General features: G+C 40.4%; 1 protein-coding gene across 1 annotated transcript; it reads left to right on the forward strand.

Annotated features, from left to right (window-relative positions):
- Positions 1–1,317: 1,317 nt before the first annotated feature.
- Positions 1,318–19,706, forward strand: valopa (vertebrate ancient long opsin a). Its single transcript, XM_026190893.2, has 5 exons — positions 1,318–2,175; positions 4,327–4,537; positions 8,309–8,426; positions 9,077–9,310; positions 15,019–19,706. The coding sequence occupies exons 1-5, from the start codon at positions 1,812–1,814 to the stop codon at positions 15,262–15,264; spliced, it is 1,173 nt and encodes a 390-aa protein (XP_026046678.1). The 5' UTR covers positions 1,318–1,811; the 3' UTR covers positions 15,265–19,706.
- Positions 19,707–20,931: the final 1,225 nt, after the last annotated feature.

Here is a 20,931-nt window from a genome sequence, read left to right on the forward strand (position 1 = left end):
GAGCAACTAATAATGTCTCACACTGTGTAGGAATTATATATGAGGCGGTTTCTCTGTATGCACAGCTTTCAATAGCGCTGGATGTTTGACTTTCTTGCTTGAAAGAAAATGTTTTGGATAGCTGCAGTTAAGTTACACAGGCAGTCTTCTCAGTAAGAAATTCTCCTCTTACCCCTAAACAGCCAATATGATGTAAAAATGCTCTTGAAGAGACACTTTCCACTAAGTAACAGTGAAGCTGTTTCTAACTAATCATTTAGAATACACAACCTTCACTAAGCCTCTAATTTTTTAAAAGAGCTTTAAAAATCCTCTGAGACAAGTTTGTACTTTAGCCTCTCGTCTGATGAGAGATTCAAACTGCAAAGCCTGATGTGCAATTTTCATACATTTCATAAATGTATGAAAACAACTCTGACCTGCTGGAGCAGGGACACCGGTTCTCTCCAGTGGCACTAACTGTTGAACGGTCCATCCAATGAATGTTCACTTAGTTTGAGATTTCAAATGTGTATGTCAGTGCTTGTTCCTGTGGCTGGATATATAAAAATATTAAGGTGGTGGCACTTTACATTCAGAGGTAAAGACCTGATCACCTTCACGCAGTGGTCTTAATGTTATTGCTGACTGGCATACAGTCAATCAGCCTTCTGATTTCTTTAAAAAGCAGTGGTTTATCAGCATAAGTACAACCTTCCTTGCTTTCAGACTGTTCTCTGCACAAGCATTTTCCCTCAGATTATAAAGGGTGGTTTGGAGCATAACAGGCTGTCTTGTAAAATGTTCGCCTTTATAAGATTAATGGATGACTGGGTTGGTAATTATCCAGGTGTGTTCCAGTTTGACACCATCATGTTGTGTGACTTGAACTTTTAATTGCATATTTACTTATAACAGAGAGCTTTGTTGTGATCAATGTGCAGCACACACGAATTTTTAAATTTGTGTGCCATAAATGATGGATTCCTGTAGATGTGAGTAAAGACTAATTATCCAGGTTAATTTAACACGTATCGCTCAAGGACTTCAATATGCATGTGAATTTTAGAGAGTTTAAAGGTGAACGTTTATAGTTAATTTAGACGAATACATCAGGTCCATTGCGACCAATCACTCCGCTGCGGTGCCTAATTATGCATCACTAATAAATTGCGCACTGAAAAGGCGAAAATCACCAGATCTCTACGTGTCCTTTCGAAATGCACCTAAAATAGCCACACATTAGATGTAGCCTATTAATCATGCATGGTAGTAATTACTGGCTCGTGTGTAAAAGTGTTGGATGGCAGCTATGCGCTCCCGGGTTCATCCGGAGTACGCGCCAAGCCTGGAGACTGGACTGTGATCAGTGTCCGGAGCTTGAACAGAAGCGCGCACGGAGAGGGCGTCCTGGAGGACAGCAGCGATGCCGGAGCCGCCTATATAAGAGCCGCCAAGATGCCCCCGATCATTCGTCCACTCGCGCTTTTTCAAGACATCTCCCCTGACCGCAGCGCACAGCTCGCGCTCTGCTCCGCTCTCACATGCAGACTGACACTTTCCAGCAGCGGCGCACAATCACGCCCAAGCGCGTTTAGTGGATTTCTCCGTCCTGCGCTTCGCCATGCGCGGCGGCCAGCGCGGATTTCAACATCTGAACTTTTGGAAAGAGGAGTCCCGGAGCGCACAGCGTGCTCAGCTCAAGCGGCGCGTTTCCAAGTGACTGCAGAGCGCGCCTGTCTGGCACAGACTCCACGTTAAGTTGTGAGTATGAGAAGAGGAGACCGAGGTTAGGGTTAGCGAGCAGCCAGCGGACTCTCCGGACACGGACAATGGAAACCTTCAGCGTGTCAGTGAACGGCGTGTCCTACACCGTGGCACCTGAACTCTCCACCCCCGATGATCCCTTTAACGGACCCATCAAGAACATCGCGCCCTGGAACTTCACCATCCTGGCCGTTCTCATGTTTGTGGTCAGCTCGCTGTCTTTAACCGAAAATTTCCTGGTCATGTTTGTCACTTTCAAGTTCAAACAACTGAGGCAGCCCCTGAATTACATTATAGTTAATCTGGCCATCGCCGACTTTCTAGTCTCCCTCACCGGTGGAGTAATAAGTTTCCTGACTAACGCCAGGGGTTATTTCTTCCTCGGGAAGTGGGCTTGCGTCCTGGAGGGCTTTGCAGTTACTTTTTTCGGTAGGTTAACACTTTCCCCCATCCTGTTACTGTAATGGCAGAGATGAATGAAGCTCCACGTTCCATAGCTGTAGCTGTCAGAGTGGCTCCTTTTACTGCAAAAAAGAGCTGCTGTGCGTGCGAGTAAAACAACTCCACGTGGTGTTATTCGACTTTGTCACTAAACGCTTGTTAATAAATTAGGGCATCTAGAAGCCATGTCAAATAAAGAATCAATCCCTCTAACTGACAGAACATTCCAGCCTCAGGAACTTTGCTTGCTTTCCTTGGACAAGATTCAAACGATGAAAGCACTACTTTCTTACAGTGACAGGAGAAATGTTGAAATAATAAATGCATTCTGGCATCCATCAATGTGTAGACTGATTTTAAATGTTTATTTATTTAAACAGCTCAAGACTAATATTTAAAAATCCATTCTATCTGACACACACCCTTTAAACCTCAGTTGTAACCAAGACACCAAAAGCACAAGGATCGGGATGATAGACATTTCTGGCCAAAGTAAAACTATAACTCCAAAATCAATGTCAGTCTCACTGTTAACTTGAAGTTTGATTCTTTTGAGGGCTGTTTTATAAACTGTGCATTATGTTTAAACTGAACCTGGATAGTATTTGCTTCCTGCTGCTGTGTGAGTCCAGAGTGTAAAGCAGTATTTAAAGCGATCCTGGTACAGAAGCCTTCTCACACACTTTTGTACATGACTTGCTTTAAGTAGGTTACCAGTGCTGTGACCACCAATAACCAAGTAGGTGGGTTGGAATGGCATGCAGAGGTTCCCATGCTGTGTGGGATCATGGGCATCTGGTGAGACACCTGCAGTACATAAAGTCTGAATACTTAATCATTTTATGCAAAGCCTTCTTAGATTTGTGACATGGTTTCAGAGAGGAATGGCACATGAAGTAAAAGGATGATTTTGTCTAAGTCTGTAAAACTGACAGTCTGTCAACAGGAAATATTAATTTATAATGAATTTATATTTTCATGCAACTTAATGAGAATATTATCAAATTACTGTCACGTGTGGTGCTTTAATGAGCCAGCTTATTGCAGTACTGTATATGCTCTTTACCAGAACTGCATTATGCAGTGCATTAGTTGATGGCATCTGTACCCAGAGCTTACACACAGACAGTGATGTTAAATAACTCCAGAAATCAATGTATTGATCTCTATTTGCTCCATGATTATAACGTGTTGTGTGGGCTATTTGTGGGGACAAATTGCTGTAATGCGCTGCATTGCAACCCTGTCGCGTACAGTTATTACTGAATAACAAACAAATGACTTGTGTGGCCATGTGCTGGAAGGCTGAACAGATTTTGATCCTAAGCTGCAAAGTCTAGATGATAACTGAAGAAGCTGCGCTGATACATGATCAATAACCCGCTGAAGTGAAGCGCACATCTTCCATAGGCTCATGGTGAAAAGCCACTCGAATGTTTTTGCTTTAACAGCACTTTTAAGTGATTAACTGCAGTGTCATTGCTATTATTCGTGTGTGCGTGTAAAAGGGTGTGGGTAAATATGAAAGTCATTACATTAGGTGAGCTTCTCCCCTCGAACAGGGTGGATGCTCCAATTAATATTCTACTCAGGGGGAGAATGTTTTCTGTTTGTGTCTATTTTTAGGTCTTTGTACTGCCCCTGTGCTGTACAGATAAATACATTAAATCTTAATGGGTAAAAACTGAATTCTTCTAGAAAAACCCTCCTTTGATGTTCAGTTATCAGAACTTTAAAAGCTATAAAACCACCGTCGGGAGTAATGGTATGAATGTATTTGGGAACCTATATACCAGAGGCTTTTGTTTAAATGTGTGATAATTGAACACCTTCGTTTATGCCCCTGTCTTTAGTTCTCCCCAGTGACACTAGCAGAAATACACATGAAGAATCTCACTGTGGAGAGATAAGCAATTAGCTCTTCTATGAGAGAGACTTATTACCACAATTAAATACTGCCTTTTTAAAACAAAGCTCATTAGGGGATAACCTAATGTACCCATCTCAAATCATTAAACTATATCAGCACCAGGGCAGCTGCTTTTACCCAGACCTCGTGCAAATCTGGGATGTTGCTGTGTATCACTGGTAAATGTCCCACTTGGCTCAACCACATTGACCTCCTGCTGTTTCCCTAAGGGATCGTGGCCCTCTGGTCCCTGGCTGTCCTGTCCTTTGAAAGGTTCTTTGTGATCTGCCGACCTCTGGGTAACATCCGACTGCAAGCAAAGCACGCGATCCTGGGTCTTGTGTTCGTTTGGTCCTTCTCCTTCATCTGGACCTTCCCTCCAGTGCTGGGATGGAACAGATACACTGTAAGCAAGATTGGGACCACCTGTGAGCCCGACTGGTGAGAAATGAGCACTTCTCACACACAAATCCCATTTAGAAAAAAAGCCAAACTTATTTCCTCAATACCCAAAAAGTATTTCAATGCTAGAGGTTTTTGCTTTGGGGCAAATAACCCTGTTGTATACTTAAGAAAGCAGGGTTTGATTGACCTTAACAGAAAATTATGATTTGAGTTGAACTTTAATTCTTAAGACCGTTTTTCCTTACTCACATCATGCACCAATTCAAAATCAATGGCTGTATTTGGTTAAATATAAACAACTGTTGGTTTGTGAATCATTTTTTTTGACCACTTGGTGGCGTCATAAGAAACTCTCAAACCATAGCATGCAATCCAAAATAGTGATGTCGCTGGTTGGATCATGAAACCTCCACATTAGTGTTTAGGTTGCTATGATGATATTTGTTTTTCTTTTAATCCAGAATTGACCATTTTTTAATGAGATGGTAGAGTGCTAAGCTAATTGTTAGTGCTAATAAGTTTACTTGGTTAGCAAGTATTATGCCTTAGCTTTATGAATGCAAAAAAACAAATAAACCAAGAAACAAACAATATAGTTTTTGCTCTGTTTTGGTTCTGAGGGAAATATCTTGAGATGTAAATGAATATGTGACTGTTTGGTGTTGGGCAGATAAGGTGTAGCGTGTTTCTCCAAACTGAATGAAGTTCAGTGTGGTACTGAGGCAGTTGGTCATTTAACCCAAGCAAGTTTACAAGGGCTATAATACTCAAAGACAATGATGAAGGGTCATTGAATGTGAGTATGTCCCTAAGATTGTCTTTACATGTACTTAAGTCACCTGATGAGGTGCAACATGTTGATGGCAGAATTTAAATGAATTAATGTTACTGGATTTTAGGTGTTTATGAACCTCACTGGTTCAACGTTAACCTTAAACAATGTGTTTTACATAGAAACGGAGCAGCCATTCTTCCCTCAACCCTGTCACTCAGCTCTATGTCGCTCTTTCAGCCATGTTAGCTTGCTGTGTCCTAATTTTTGTTATAAAAAAAAAAGAGGTCTCCTCTAACCTCGGCCCTCAGGGCGTCATCTGGGTAGTGCTATTTAGCTGCTTTGATCAAAGGCGTGCAGATATGGGCTGAGAGTTTGCCCGAAGCCCCGTTGGAGAACCACTGCTTAGAAGAAGCGCCAGGAGAACAAATTGTCCACACAATGCAATTAAGACATCACCTTATGGAGATACCAACCACATATATAATCCCCTACATTTCTGGCTGCACACGGTGTGAGCTGTGTCAGAAAATATTTGGTTAACAGCAGGAGCAGGTGTGTGAGCTTCAGTTGCAACATGCACAGCCTGATAAATTTTAAAAGCCTCATTTATGTGCATCTTTTTATATGCATATATGTATATATGCAAATATTCAGTGCTGGAAGCGTTGGCTTTTGAAGGACTCGCATGTTGCCACAGAACTGTCGGCAGGTAGCTGCACCCTGCACGGAGTCTACTAACTTTATCCTACTGACTTTCTTTGAAATCCCCTCTACTGCTCAGGTGTTCTGTAGGATATTTAGTACAAAGATACATGCAGAGGTGGGAGGTTGTCAGCTCAAATCCCTGGGCTTGATCAGAAGATCTGCATGTATGGCACATATTATTCACCCTCTACCATACGCTCATTACAAACTATCATGTATACTGTTTTGGAGGTTTGCCTATTGCTCTGTTTCCTTGTCAACTAGAGACACTAGCATATTGTAAATATGTGAGTACAGCATTGTGCAATGTCATCTACATGTCAAATCATTCAAAACTCTATCACCTTGCAGTACAACATAACATTAAGGAGGATACATTTAAGTTTAGGTAGTTTAAGTAGGATGTGGTTGGAGGTTGAATTTTCATGAGCTTGTTTTCCTTGTTTTTAATATATTTATGCACAATATGGCTACAGCAGAAGCCCAAGTCAGCAGATGATAGCTGATGGTTTCCCAGACTGCATCTTTCTTTCACAAATCTAAATTACACAAATCTCATATATTAGTTTCAAATACTCCATATGTTCCCCTTTTATTATCAGCGACTCAGTCTTCAGCATGGACGATACCAGTGTTGGCTAAATTTATGGAAAGATGATTTTTTTTAGAGAATGCTGAAGTTCTTCTTCCAGGATTCTGGAGCTGTCGCTAACTCACAAGCATTTTTGGTTTCCCACTGCTGCAACTTAAGTTTGTGAATGTGAGAGCTCAAGAACGAAGCAGTGTAGGAGTTTCAAATTGATTGAATGAGAATAACTTGAGAATAAGGTGATGTAAGATGTTGAATTTCATACCATAGGTGCATGAACTATAGGCTGAAGAGTATTTTTTGCATCTGCAGCCGTTATCCAGACAGAGTGGGACACAGGCGGGTCCAAAACTAAGAAAGTTCTGATGGTCACAGGTCAACCTTTTAATTATGTTCATGCTCTCAGCCACATATATTCTCAGTTTAATTTGAATAATCAGAGGTTTGTGTGTCGGTGATCACAGTGTATTTTATAGGAATTAGGGCTTCTTTCTAATAAAATATTTGTTATTTTATTGTTTTTTAAAAACCTGTCACACAAAACATGAAACATGAAAAGTTTATTTTTCCTTCTTCCATTTTCATAGCACACATTTTTTAACAAAAAACCCCAAAACGAGAATGTTTCATTATAGTATATAGTCCAGTTACTTCTGTCTAGCTTCATGCAAAAACTTGGGTGTTTTAAACTTATATTTTATGGTCTGAGCAATAATGTAATGTTTCTGTAACAGATTGGATTGAAATATCATTCTTTCAACAGGAAATATTAATTTATAATGATTTTCTCTGGCAGGCATGCTGTTGGAGAAAAAGCACACCAGCTGGTGGTGGAAAGCAAGATCCTGAGTTGCTGACATTTTTGAGTTGTCAGCAACAGTGCAGGAATTCACCTGATTAAAAATGACTCTTGGAGGTGATTTCAATGCTGTCTGTTTATATGCAGAAGTGACTAGGTAATTGAATTGTAAGCTAATTTGGCCCACTGAACAGTAGATGGCACTAATGAGGAAAATGTCCTGCCCCTCAGAGGGTTGAATACATGCATATTGCTACAGTTTCAGGATTCCAGTGAGTTGCTGTCACAGGTCCGAGGATTTCTGTACAAATCTACCAATTTCCTACAACTCTTCTGTCCTCTAAACACAACTTCAGTGTTTGATATTTAGCACCATGGATTCCATAAATGAATGAGGTGTGAAATGTTGCATTGCAAATCTCCAACTGAACCACACTTCAAACCCCACCCTCTGGTGTTTTGAGCCACAGAAATTTGTGTCAGCTGTGAAATTACCCTTTTGAACTGAAGCTCAAATGAGGTGCAGAAGTATTTTTTTTTAATTTTGTTTTCTTTGAAAAACCTCAAAATGACATTTTGTTCTGAATTTAGATCGGAATTCAACTCAATTTTATTTATACAGCATCAAATCACAACAACAGTCATCTCAAGATGCTTTATATCGTAAGGTAGACCCTACAATATTACATATATAGAGAAACCCAACAATCATATGACCCTCTATGAGCAAGCACTTTGGCAACAGTGGGAAGGAAAAACGCCCTTTTAACAGGAAGAAACCTCCGGAAGAACCAGGGAAGGGCAGCCATCTGCTGCGACCAGTTGGGGTTGCTGCAGATGGCCTTATTTAGATTTAATTCTCGCAGGGAGTCACAGGTAGACACAGTGACATTAATTTAAAATGGAGTCAAACTTTTTTTTCTGTTCATCTCTGAACAGGTATTCAACCAACATCACAGATCACAGCTACATCCTTACTTTCTTCGTCACCTGTTTCATTTTGCCTCTCGGGGTGATTTTCTTCTGCTATGGGAAGCTCCTACGGAAGCTCAGGAAGGTCAGTTCTTACACACACACACACACACACACACACACACACACACACACACACACACACACACACACACACACACACACACACACACACACACTATCATTTTTACAGTTTTACAAAATTACAGAAAAGTTAAGAAGGAGAGCTCAGAAGGAAGGATGACAGAAACCAGACTTCAGCGCTGTACTGATGTCATCATTGTGACTCAGTATATTACTAGTTAAGATGTTTCTTAATTTGGAGCTTTTATTACAGGGAATATCAGGTACTGGATGACTGCTCATTGCAGCTGACAGTACTATTACTCATCTCTCAAATAAGCGTCAGGTTATAATGGCTGTTGTCCACCTACACGGAAATGACTGGATATTACTGATCAGCTGATGGACATGTACAGTTATGTAAAAAAGAAAGTTTTCACACAACTCTGAGAAACTAAGCACAATCTTACGGCTTCTGTAGGAATTCAGAGGGGAAGTAGCAGTCAGATGCCTGTGGTCAATTATTAATTTGATTAGCAGTTATTGTGTGACTGCCTCTATAAAAGTTAAAGTTCTGGCAGTTTGCTGGTCTGGAGCACCAGTGCTGCAATCTTTCCAGGAGCGGACGTCCCAGCAAATGCATGACTGCATACATTTTTATGTTGCTGTCAGGTATCACATGGTCGTCTGGCCACTGCCAGGAAACCAGAGCGCCAAGTGACCCGCATGGTGGTGGTGATGATCGTGGCATTCATGGTGGGTTGGACACCATACGCAGTCTTCTCCATATTGGTCACAGCACATCCAACTATTGAACTGGATCCAAGACTGGCTTCTATCCCAGCCTTCTTCTCCAAGACAGCTGCCGTTTACAATCCAATCATCTATGTTTTCATGAACAAACAGGTAAGTAGACATTTTTAGAGCCACTGCATCATAGTTTCACTTTAGTCACACTAAGTGTTGCTTTACTTTAGTCTGGCCATTCCTTCCTGGAGACACATTACTGCTTGTGTCACATGAAAGCTGTTGAACTATAGAGGTGGGTTTATTCTGTTGTTTTGTAGTGTCGGCCTGTTTCTCAGTGCACGGTGAATGACTGAAGTATAAAATCCACAGTGCACAACTGTCTGCTTAAAAAAAAGGTGTGAGGCTTACCACTGTAAAACGGCTGCTGCTGACATTTCTTCATGTCATTTACTTAATTTTTTATTTTACTCTGTGCTCTCTTGCTCTGTTCTCAGTGTAAGGGACTAATACCTGGATTTTCACTGCAGCTTTTGAAAGAACTAATAAAGGGAGATTTTTTTGACACATAATGTATAGACTTTAAACACCCATCATGTGTTTTATTCCCTTGATGGCATAAACCATTTTCTATATAAGACACTCGTTCTTTATGCAAAGCATTTAATAAATATTGGTAGTTGATGCTTGCTTCCAAATACCACCATATTTAAAGCACTATTTAAATGTCTTAATTAATTTCTCATTGTCCATGGAACTACAGGGCATTTTATATTTCTTTCATTTCTGAATAGAAAGAAGGGAAGAAGAGATTTAAATAATTATTTATAATAATTAACAGAATGTATATCACTTTCCTGTAACTTTCCCAGTGTACAAAGTGCAATGCAGTGTCATGTCTCCTTTCACAGGTCCCTCATTTGCATATTGTGTAATTGACCATTTTTATTATTTTCTGTTAGGATTATTTACATTGCTGCAGTGAAATATGACCATTAGAATTGACTACATAACATTTTTCATACATGTGCTTGTCAAAGGGCCTAGATCAGACTATTGCCTGTAGTCTGTTGCATGTCGTCCATCTCCATCAGATTGCCCCACTTTGCTGTTTAAGTAGGTCAGCCAGACCCACTGAATGTAAATAACACCTAGCCGGCAGGTCTAAACACCCAACTGCTAATGCTCATAACAATCAAGTGACCTCTACTGCTTGATATTTTTCCCTCTCTGTCTCTCTGTTGGTTACATAACAAGATGAGGTAAAGTAGAGGCTGGAGGTGACTTGATGCATGACTACTGCAATATATCCCTGTAGTTCTAGAGGAAGACCACCTCCAGTTACATTAAACCTCAAAAAGCTAAAAGGTGAAAAAAAACTTTCTACATTCATAGAGCACCATAGCTGTCATGACTGTGTTGTGTGGAAGGCAGGAGGAGGACTCTCAAACGGAAAGGTAAACTCAAAGCCGAAGCTTTACTTGCTGAGAAAACAACAAATACAACAAACTAAACTGGAAACTAGAAACTCAGACTAGAAAACAAGAAAACAAACCAGGAACAGGACCCAGCAACAGACAGAGACAAACACAGGGCTTAAATATACAAGCAGGACAACACGAGGATGGGGGACATCCAGCTGGGACAAATGAGGCCTAACAAGAGAAGGGGAAGCAAAACTAGTTACACTGCACACAGGACACGGACTATCAAAATAAAACAGGAAGCATGACGTTCATAAAGACGCAGACTAGACACTGAGATGTGGAAATGGACTCGGGAACAGAGGAAACATGAAGCACAGAGACAAGGGAGGCACAGAAATAGAACAGAAAAAACAGAAACCAGGAACTATAAGTGCAATACAAACAGAAAACAGTAATTCAAAGAGTACAAGTTAAACAAAAAACACTGGGGCACTAGACCCAGTGCCATGACAATAGTATAATTGGAATTTATTTCAATTCATGCTTTAAACAGGCTTTACTCTCTCAATGTTAGTTTAATTATTGAGGATCTAAAAAAGCAAAATAACCCCCCCCCCCCAAAAAAAACCCCGTCCTAATCTTGACGGTTCTGGAGAGTACTACAATGTACATTTTGTCCACAGGATCTTGATCTCTATTCAGGAAATCAAATTCTTTCATCCAACTCCCTCTGCCATTGACTCAGTTTAGTAAAAATCAAATCAAGAAAGCACAAGTACCAGCTAAAGTACAAGGGAGTACCTTAGCCAGGCATACCGGAGAACTGATAGCTTGCATTTTGAAAGATAAAGTGCATAATTGGAAAGGTGGTCTCTAAGGTAACAGATGACCAGAAGCATGTGATACAGCATATTTACTTTTCTTGTGTAATAATAAGTCCACAGGTACAACTTGGCGAACCAGAAGAGCTGCAAGACCAGAAAGGATTCTTAGACCATAAAAATATAAGAAAACAAAAATGAGTCCAACAGCCAGCAATAAGAAAAAAGAAGGTTTTGTTGAAGTTGCACAGCTCAGTTTAGTTAAAGATTGAATTAATTCACAGTATTTTCAGTTAAAAAGTTCTTATAAATATGTCCTGCTTGCCCATGACCTCAGTTTGTCACCAGAACAAATTGGTGTAGTCAGAGTTTCAGCTTTCCAAACCTTAGGGTGTTCTTAAACTTTAAAGAAGGTGGAAGTATCTGCTATAAAGAACTAATGTGTTTCAGGCCAATCGTTTTGCCATTAAAGAGATCTTTTATGACCTGTTTCTCTATGTGGGAGTGCTTTAAAGTTACTGTTTTATTGGAGGAAAGCTTTATACAACCATTATATATATAAAAAGCTACAACATATTTTAGGTCACAGGAGGAATCGCTATTGAATGCAGCACTGCCATAACGGCAGCCTTGTGCTTTTTCATGACATCGGAGGATAGCAGAGGTGTTGCTCTCACACTCTGAACAGCACTGCTGCTTTGAGGGGGGCAGTTAGGAGGCTTGCACCATTAAATTAGATAGGTCACCGAGGGTTGGGAATGATTTTTTCTCCTCAAGACTACACAGAGTGGGAAGCGGAAAAAGGGATCAGGGATTTTTAGTGTTGATGGAATGTGAAATCAATGATTGAAATCAATGACTGCTAAAAAATGGCTGTATTCTTAAAGGTAACACTGGTGTCAGTTCCACTGCTGTTGTGTCTTTCTGAGCAGGTGCACGCCTCCCAGCCACCGTCAGAATCAGCTGAATCAGCGTAACAGAACAAGCAGTAGTAACCTAGCTGTAAATGGGTTTTCAATACAGTGAAGCAACATGAAACTTCTGAATTTAAACCTAAACTGCTGTCAAGCTTTTAAATGCCACTGGAGCACATTTGATTCTTGGGTGGATGAGAGGCAGAAGAAGAACCCCAAATTACTGTCATGATTTGCACAAGGCTATTTTTTTTTTTTTACCACAGGATCCCCATGTTCTGTGAGACATCTCCCAAATTATAAGAAGTCCTGAGGAGATACTTGTCCTGCACCTTATGGGCATAAGGTGCAAAAACCTTACATTTTTCAATTCACATCTAGTTGACCGTGCATACAGCTACAGTTTCCCCTTTTTTCTCTGTTACATAACTGTACACATCATGACTGGTTAAATGTCTCCAGGTGAGACAGGAAGAACTCCATCTCTTCTCTCTTCATGGATTTTCCATCTGGCATTTCTTTCTGCAGAACTGCATCTGAGTAATGGTGGCACATTGACAGCTGTCAGCACATCACTAATGAGGAAGCTTTACCTCACCTGCCTCGTCGAGCGCTGACAAGATACCAGCCTGTGTTTATGTTCGTGAGAAATGGAGCCCTCAGACACAAATGCAATCTCTTTAGAGGGGTTCACATAAGTAAACCACTTTAATATTGTGGACACCTTGTAGAGCTGATCTTCTTCATGGTCACCTCTGTACAGTCAAACTTCATGATATACAGTTATAGTCACTCTGGTTCCCTGCTTTGGTCATAGGAACAAGCAGTTTGCTCTTAGCATCAGAATCAGATACTTTTCAGCTCTGTTTTTCTTTGCTTGTTTTCTCTTTTTTCTTTCTCAACAGGTGATCCAGGTGATTGACATATGTATTTTTTGTCTGTTTGTTTTGTTGGTTTTTGGTTTTTGCCCTTTATCACTGTCCCTCTTCCCCGCTCTTTTTCTTTCCCTCTTTCTTTCTCCCTTTTCTTTTCCCCAGTCAAGTCTGTCCCGTGTTCAGCAAATGAAAATAAAATAAACAATTAAAGCAAAGGTGAATCAAATAGACCAATACGGCAAGGCTGGGACGGTCCATTTGGTAAAGTAAATCCGTTGGGCATCTTTCTTTGCCTTTAGACAATAATTTTGATGGCAAAAGAACCAAACGGGACAGGCAAAGAAAAAAAAAAATCAGATACTTTTTTAATACCTAAGAAAATTATGGTAAATGGACTGATTCTTAAATAGCGCTTTTCTACTCTCCCGGAGTACTCCAAGCGCTCTATACAACATGCCTCATTCACCCATTCACACCCACTCATACAAGCACTTCTAAACTCAAGTGCAAACTAAACTACATTTACACACATTCATACTCCGATGAATGCATCGGAGAGCAACTTGGGGTTAGTATCTTGCCCAAGGATATTTGGCATGCAGACTGGGGAAGCCAAGGATCGAACCACCAACCTTCCGATTACTAGCCACAGGTGGTAGAGCAGATCTCTTTAGACCAACTGTCAATAAGAATAGTAACAGACTGAACTAAATTAAACAATTTATTACAAAGTTTACAAATGATAAGAAATACCTTCAATACATATAATTACCTTAATTATAAATATCCAGAATTTAACAGAGATGAAATATATGTGATTGACATTTTACTCTAACCTGTACATATTTGTTATTTCTTATTTTCAGTGTAGCGCATGTGCAAAAAGGTGTAACTATTGCACAGTGTGCATTAGATGGATGAGTTGTACAGGCAGAAATGACTTCCTGTGTCATTCAGTGGTGCATTTGAGTAATCTCACTGAGCGTGCTCCTGTGATTGGCCAGCACATCATGGAGTGAGTGGGAGGTATTGTCCAGCATTGTCCGTATGTTGGACAACATCCGCCTCTCCGACATCACCTTAGGGGAGTCCAGCTCCATCCCTACAACATTACTGGCTTCGCAGATCAGTTTATTGAGTGCTTTAGTCCTACCAAAGGAAATAAATATAAATGATCTTAGTTGCAGAGATGCATTGACTTGTGATTTTGATTACTGTTTAGATCATTTGTAAGGAACAGGAGAAAAAAAAGAGTCTGCAAAGGCAGTGTGCAATATTGTACATGTGTGCATATAGCCTCAACTAATTTCCATCACCAGTCTAGTTGGTCATAAACATGTATAGCTGATAAAGGAATGTTAAAAAAACAGCTCTCCCCAGCAAGTTGAGTAATCTGCATTTTGCTCTGGACTATTGCCCTGGATCTGTATATGTAAATACTGCATTAGTTACTGCTGTTCATTGTGTCTGTCAGTGTGGTCCTGTTATTGCTCGTGGGTAGCATTACTTCCAAATGCATGTCTGTCTTGTACCAGATCCAGTCGTGTGAGAGATACTCTGAACACACTGTGTAACAAACACTTTAATAAAATGTTATTTGTATCAAACACACCAGCAATTAACCGTGACATTTGTTCGTTCAGCAGCAAATTCAGAATCAGATAAGTCAAATAACAGAGGTGGTTACAGTAAGTGTGGCTGAAAGTAAACATTAGCGTTTGGCTAACAGTAGCTAATAAGTTATTTAAACAGGGCATTTCATCATTACATGATATTTCAATGTGAACATGGCATAAGAGGTTCTAATCTGTTATCTTGCTCTGTGTTCAGTTCAGGAAGTGTCTTATCCAGCACTTCACCGGCATGGGGACGATCCCTGATAGCAACCTGAATCAGACCTCTGATCGACCTGGAATCACTGCCGAGAGTCACACGGGAGAGATGTCAGCCATTGCTGCCCACATCCCCGTGGGCAGCACCACGTCACCCAGATCGGACTTCAGATCTGATTCTCCAACCGACTGCGGTTCATTTGCTCAGCTTCCCATTCCAGAGAACAAAGTCTGCCCAATGTAACACTAGGCTTTACCCCGATAGGTGTTCTCTTTCCCTGAGCGTGAATAGACACCCTTCTGTAGACGCCCCACCCTCACCCTGTGTTTCAAGGACAATTAAGGGTTAGCAAAAAGTAAGAAACTTTATGGTCCAGAGTATTCTGGTAGATGTTCAGTTTATTATTGGAAAAAAAAGACTTGGGGGAAAGAACTGTAGAGACTGAACTGCTCAGAGCTTTACCCTGTAGATATCCTATAAATATTTGCTCACCAGTGCTCCTCTGTCCCGTTATTCAAGAATGTCTTGGATGTTCTCTTGACCATCACGGCACAATGGAGGGCACTTGATTCAACGCGATTCATTCATATCCCAATGAAAAAAAAGGGACTGCAAAACCCACAGACCTTGACATCCGTTAGTTGAGGGCTAGCCAGTGTGTTTCAAATATCACAATGCACCCAGCCTTTCATCTTGTCCTCGCCTTCTCCTTTGAAGCCCCATGATGGTGTCTGCAGAGAAAGCGTGTTTTTCTATGCTGTTTCAGTATTTGCTTTGGCAGCAATTTTCATTCATCTCTGTCCGTCAAAAGGACGGAGCAGTCTGCTGAATTTGAATTTTTTTTTTTTGTGTCCCGCGTAAACTAGTTTGGGTCAAAGCTTTTATCTTTTTTGAAGATGGTCAAGAGGGCTTAGAGATGCCAGTCTCCCGTTCCCTCTGTTGCAGATATAGGAGGACAGCATATTAATGAGGTGCCAGCAGTGGATCACCACATACATGCACACACTACAGTCCAATGCTTTGATGTAAGCTCTCTATAGGAACTGTGAAGAAATGCATCAATAATTATCACTAGCAAACAAGTGGGTTTGCTAGTTAGCCATGTATAAAAGCAATGAGTATTCCATCACAAGCACAGTTCAGCAGCAATATTGAAGCTAAATACCATCACTTCAGCACTTCAGCAGTAGCTACAAGTAGATGTAGCAATCAGTGTTACAATATGTCTTCTACTTTGTGGTGCATGTTCATTATTACTGGGTATCTGTCAAAAACACCGTCGTATGCTAAGCAGTGATTCACCAGGTATGGTGTTTGTTTACAACGTGTGTTTCAGTCATGTCTGGCCGGGAGTAAAATCCAGCATTTTTAAGCACCAGTGCATCTGTGTCAAGTTAACTGTGACACCAACAACAGACTATTTTAAAGAGAACTGTCAAATTAGCTTCTGTCCTGTCCTGGAGAAGTTTGTCACAGATTTAATCGCTTCAATGACTGTTACTGCTTTGCTGTCAGGTTCAGAAACTTTAGATACGTGTCTTTGGAACCTAAACCTGCATTAATCAATATGTTTTGTGTCAACAGTGAATAAACTATGTGTGTTGTGAAAGGGTTACTGTTCGAAAAAACACTGAAGACCTGTGTTCTTTTTAGCTCGTTTAGCTTGTAGGTTCATTTTGAAAGCAGCAAACTTTCACTGTGGTTCAATTTTAGAAACGGGTTGCAGATTTCAGAAAAGGTCATTTAACCACCTCTATGCTACCTGGGCAGGAATGTGCAAGACTTCTTTATGAAAATTAATAAAGGAGTCTTATACTTCTGCACCTGTGACATTTTTTATTCATTCCATATTTAGTGATGAGTTGAAAAAATCCTGTAATGGATACAAATTACAGACAATGTGCGTTAAACATGACGTGAAAGAAAAGCAAACAGAACATAACACAGGGGGAAGTTTTGTTCAGATTAGTCCACCCATTAAGAAGAAGACGGGGTACATTCATGCATGCACTACGATCATTATAGCAAAGATTATCTCAGAGAACTTTTCACTAACATCACGCTCATGGATCAGGAATTTTCACGCAAATTTCCCTTGCCTTACATTTCTAATGCTTTAGCTAGTTTAGACCATTTGAGTCAAGTGGAGATGTACACATGTGTATTTAAAAGCCTACTTTTAAACTTGTAATCTGACAAAAAGGAATCTACCAAATGCCTCCACAAGTCATCGCTAAGTCACAAGTACTGTCACCAATTTTGGGGCAAGTCAAATATTAAACAGCAATAAGGACCTCATCAAGAAACCTACAGAAGTGTAGTTACAGTAAAAACTAGTTCTGTATCAGCACAAAGGGAAAGCCCACTAAAGAAGCAATGACCTCTTCTCTAAAACTTGAAAGCCTTAAAGCAGTTTACAACAGCACGCGGGGCTAAAAGAATATTATTCTTTGGAGGTAATTGGTAGGGGTGCAACGATATTCGTATCGATATTGAACCGTTCGATACAGTGCTCGGTTCGGTACGCATATGTATCGAACAATACAACATTTGTAATTTATTTTATCAATTTTCCTTCTGACGATGCTGTCTGTGTTGAGCGCTCAGTGAATCTGTGTTCGACTACTCCGCCTAGGCTGCACTGTCCAGCGCAGATCCACTGAGCGCTCAACACAGACAGCATAGTCAGAAGGAAGAGCGCAGGGCAAGCTAGCGAGAGAGAAGTTAAGCTCTGCTTGCAACAAGCAAATTGAACCTCATTCAGATCTGGCGTTTGGAATTATTTTGGTTTTCATGTGACGTATGACCCTGAAGGTAAGCGAGTCATGGACTAAAGTAAAACAGTATGTTGGATGTGCCATGCAATGCTCAATTACATGGGTGGGAACTAGTATGTTAGCGCAGTTAGCTCGTTAACGTGTTGGCCGTCTAGCCCCATGCACGGAGCGATCGGCGGTAGCTCGTTAACGGAGATTTGCCGTGTTGTGGCGTTAACGTCATTTCAACGAGATTAACCTGAAAGCACTAGTGGGAACACAACGAATATGACTGCACATTTACGCCGACATCATCCTAGTGCAAAGACAAAAACAACAAGCATGCTACTAACTTTAGCCGAGTCATTTAGACAGCTGTTAGCACATGATTCTCCTTATGCTGCTGAGAATATAGCCCAGAAGAAGCGGATAGTATAGCTTTTATTTTGGAAAGAGACATTTCTCTGTAATAAACTCTCTTTTCCAAAGATGAGTGATTCCTCAATCAGATAAAGGGCTTGCAATATCGCTAGCCCGACGTCCCGGAGCTAGCGATTTTTTCAGTCGGGCTACCAAAATCTATCTCTTCCCTGCCCGTCGGGCTATTGTAGGAAGGAAAAATATATGTCAATGCTTTTGCATTCTTTCAGAAATGTAGCTGGGTAATTATGTCATTGGCATCGGTGAGCCACTGTCAATATGTGACATATTGAAATCGCGTTTGAATTTGCGCTTGTTTTTTTGCTTTCACTTTGCAATCGTGCGAACTGTGTATAGAGAGCGACAGCACTGATCTGTGAGTGATGATAATTTGTGCACCAATTCCTCTGACATCGTCTTATCAATCGTTAGCTTACTATGCAAACATGACAAGTGAAATCTCCCGCAGCTTAAACATGTGAGAGGTTGATGCGCAGAGAATCGCTGAGCTTATGTGAGTGCGCGTGTAAAAGCATTTCAGTTCTGCTGAGCCAAATAAGACAGGTCAGGGTGAAGAAGTGACAGCCAAAGAAAAGCTTACCACAAAACGGAGAAGTTATGACAAATCAGACTATAAGGCAAAAAGAAAGTGCAGCTTTATGGTTTCATGGACAAAATAATTTCTGTGGCTGCAATATGACGAGCTAAATAACCAGGGCTGCACATAAGTGGTCCGCAGGTGCGCATTCGCTGTCAAAATAAAAAACACGCACAAGGGTTAGGGTTAAATTTAAAAACTGTACTTTTGAGTTAAAATATATATTTAGAATTTTAATAAATGACAAATTAAAAATGCATGAACATTTTTTGTATCGAAAAAATATCGAACCGTGACACCAAAGTATCGAACCGAACCGAACCGTGAATTTTGTGTATCGTTGCACCCCTAGTAATTGGAGCTGAGCCCCCCTGAAAATTTGAATCTAGAATCGCCCCTGGATCGGCCGTTAATGACAATGCAGCATCAACCGCTCAGCAGCTCCGCTACCATCGATGGTAGTCAAAAATCCCAACTTTGTGTTTAAGTGTCAACACTCACTGTTACCAGTCAGGACCCTTAAGCATTCTTTTAACGTTTCTCTAAGTCGTGCCACTACTGACACACATACACAAGCTTCAGCAGCAGTGGATACAGCAGATGTATATCGTGGCTTCACCTTGAAGATCCGACAGGATATAAATCAAACAAACCTGCCAGTGTTACATTTTGGTGAAAAGGATTACAGACTGCACTGAATGCTGATGAAGGGAAGGGATACTTCCAACGTTGTAGATGGGTTAAAGCACCTGTTTCTCACCTCTTTACAGTGAGTTGTGTAATACTTATCAGGCATGGCAAGACTTGTTCAGCTGTTTGTTTTTTGTCTCATGAGTACTATTGTATATGTCATTAGATGCACTGTGGTTGTAAAAATGTGTGTATTAAAGTATATATCTATTTTTTAAAAAGCCATAATCTAGTGTTGATTATTTTTTGCCCTGATAAAAATAATCCTAAAAATGTGAACTACTCTGGGGGTGTGATTAACAGCTTTGGATAAGATGCATTTCCTGTTTTTTAATTAACACCACAGACTTAGAGCACAGAGATCCTTCCCCACATGTGATGCATCCCCCAAAAATGCAGTTGAGAACCATCAGCTACAAAGAAAAAGTAAAACATGAATTAAGCATCATATCAGGAAATATAAACAGACTATCCTCTGAGGTCTTTAATACTTTCAGAATACTTTGTTTGGTTTTTGTTTTAAGGCTCTAAAAAAGATAATTATCACAGATGATGAGCTTCATGGGGTTGATGAGACAATAAGATAATACAAAACAGGAATCCAGAATTCAAGCACTTAAAGTACGTCGAGACGACTATAATGACTCAGATGGCCGATTGCAGAGGAAGACACAGGTGGAAACGGCAAAGCTGAACACAATCAAGGCACAATTAAAAATAATAATAATAATATAGGAAGCAAAAAGAAGACAGACTGAGTCCACCATTGAATAACAGCGGAAAACAAATCATGTTGAAAAAAAAGAAGAATGTTGCAGAACACTGTTGATCTGGTGACCTGATCATGACCTGATCAAGCAACACTAAGCAGAAAAACAACACAGATTCTCTCGAACTCATAATTACACATTAAATGCAACTTGTGTTCATGTCTGACTCTCTCACAGTCCAATAAAGGAGACATGGAAATTACTTACGTACAAATTGCAGTGATCATGTGACACATAGTTTGCACTTCTGTAAGTTTACAGCTGGACAAGTTGCAGGTAAAATTTATTCCTGCAGCGGACAGTCTCACTTAAAGCGCACGGTCAAGAGAACAGCCTAGTAAAAACATCATGCTTCCAGATGATTTGTGTGTGTAACCTCGTCATATTTTTGGAATATTATAGTTTTCACTTCCCTAGCCTGATTTGCAGGGTGAGCAAAGCCAGTTAACAAAAAAGATATTCTGAGTATGATAAAGTTGCTTCATACCGTGTCTAAGAAACGAAGGGAACACCAGAAAATTATGAACACGAAATAATATCAGCAAAATCACAACAGGGACCAACACTCCACAAATACCTAACATGGAGCCATGACTTCTCACTGGTTATTCTCTCTTTGGCTTATTTTTTGGAGGTTATGCACACTCTCTCCCTCATCACACAGATTACAACTGAC

This window comes from Astatotilapia calliptera, chromosome 13, assembly GCF_964374335.1.
Source record: "Astatotilapia calliptera chromosome 13, fAstCal68.1, whole genome shotgun sequence".
Classification (NCBI taxonomy): domain Eukaryota; kingdom Metazoa; phylum Chordata; class Actinopteri; order Cichliformes; family Cichlidae; genus Astatotilapia; species Astatotilapia calliptera.

Coding starts and splice junctions, on each gene's coding strand:
- valopa (XM_026190893.2), top strand. CDS start 1,812: ATGGAAACCTTCAGCGTGTCAGTGAACGGCGTGTCCTACACCGTGGCA. Junction 4,538..8,308: donor ACCACCTGTGAGCCCGACTG/GTGAGAAATGAG, acceptor ATCTCTGAACAG/GTATTCAACCAACATCACAG. Junction 8,427..9,076: donor TCCTACGGAAGCTCAGGAAG/GTCAGTTCTTAC, acceptor TGTTGCTGTCAG/GTATCACATGGTCGTCTGGC.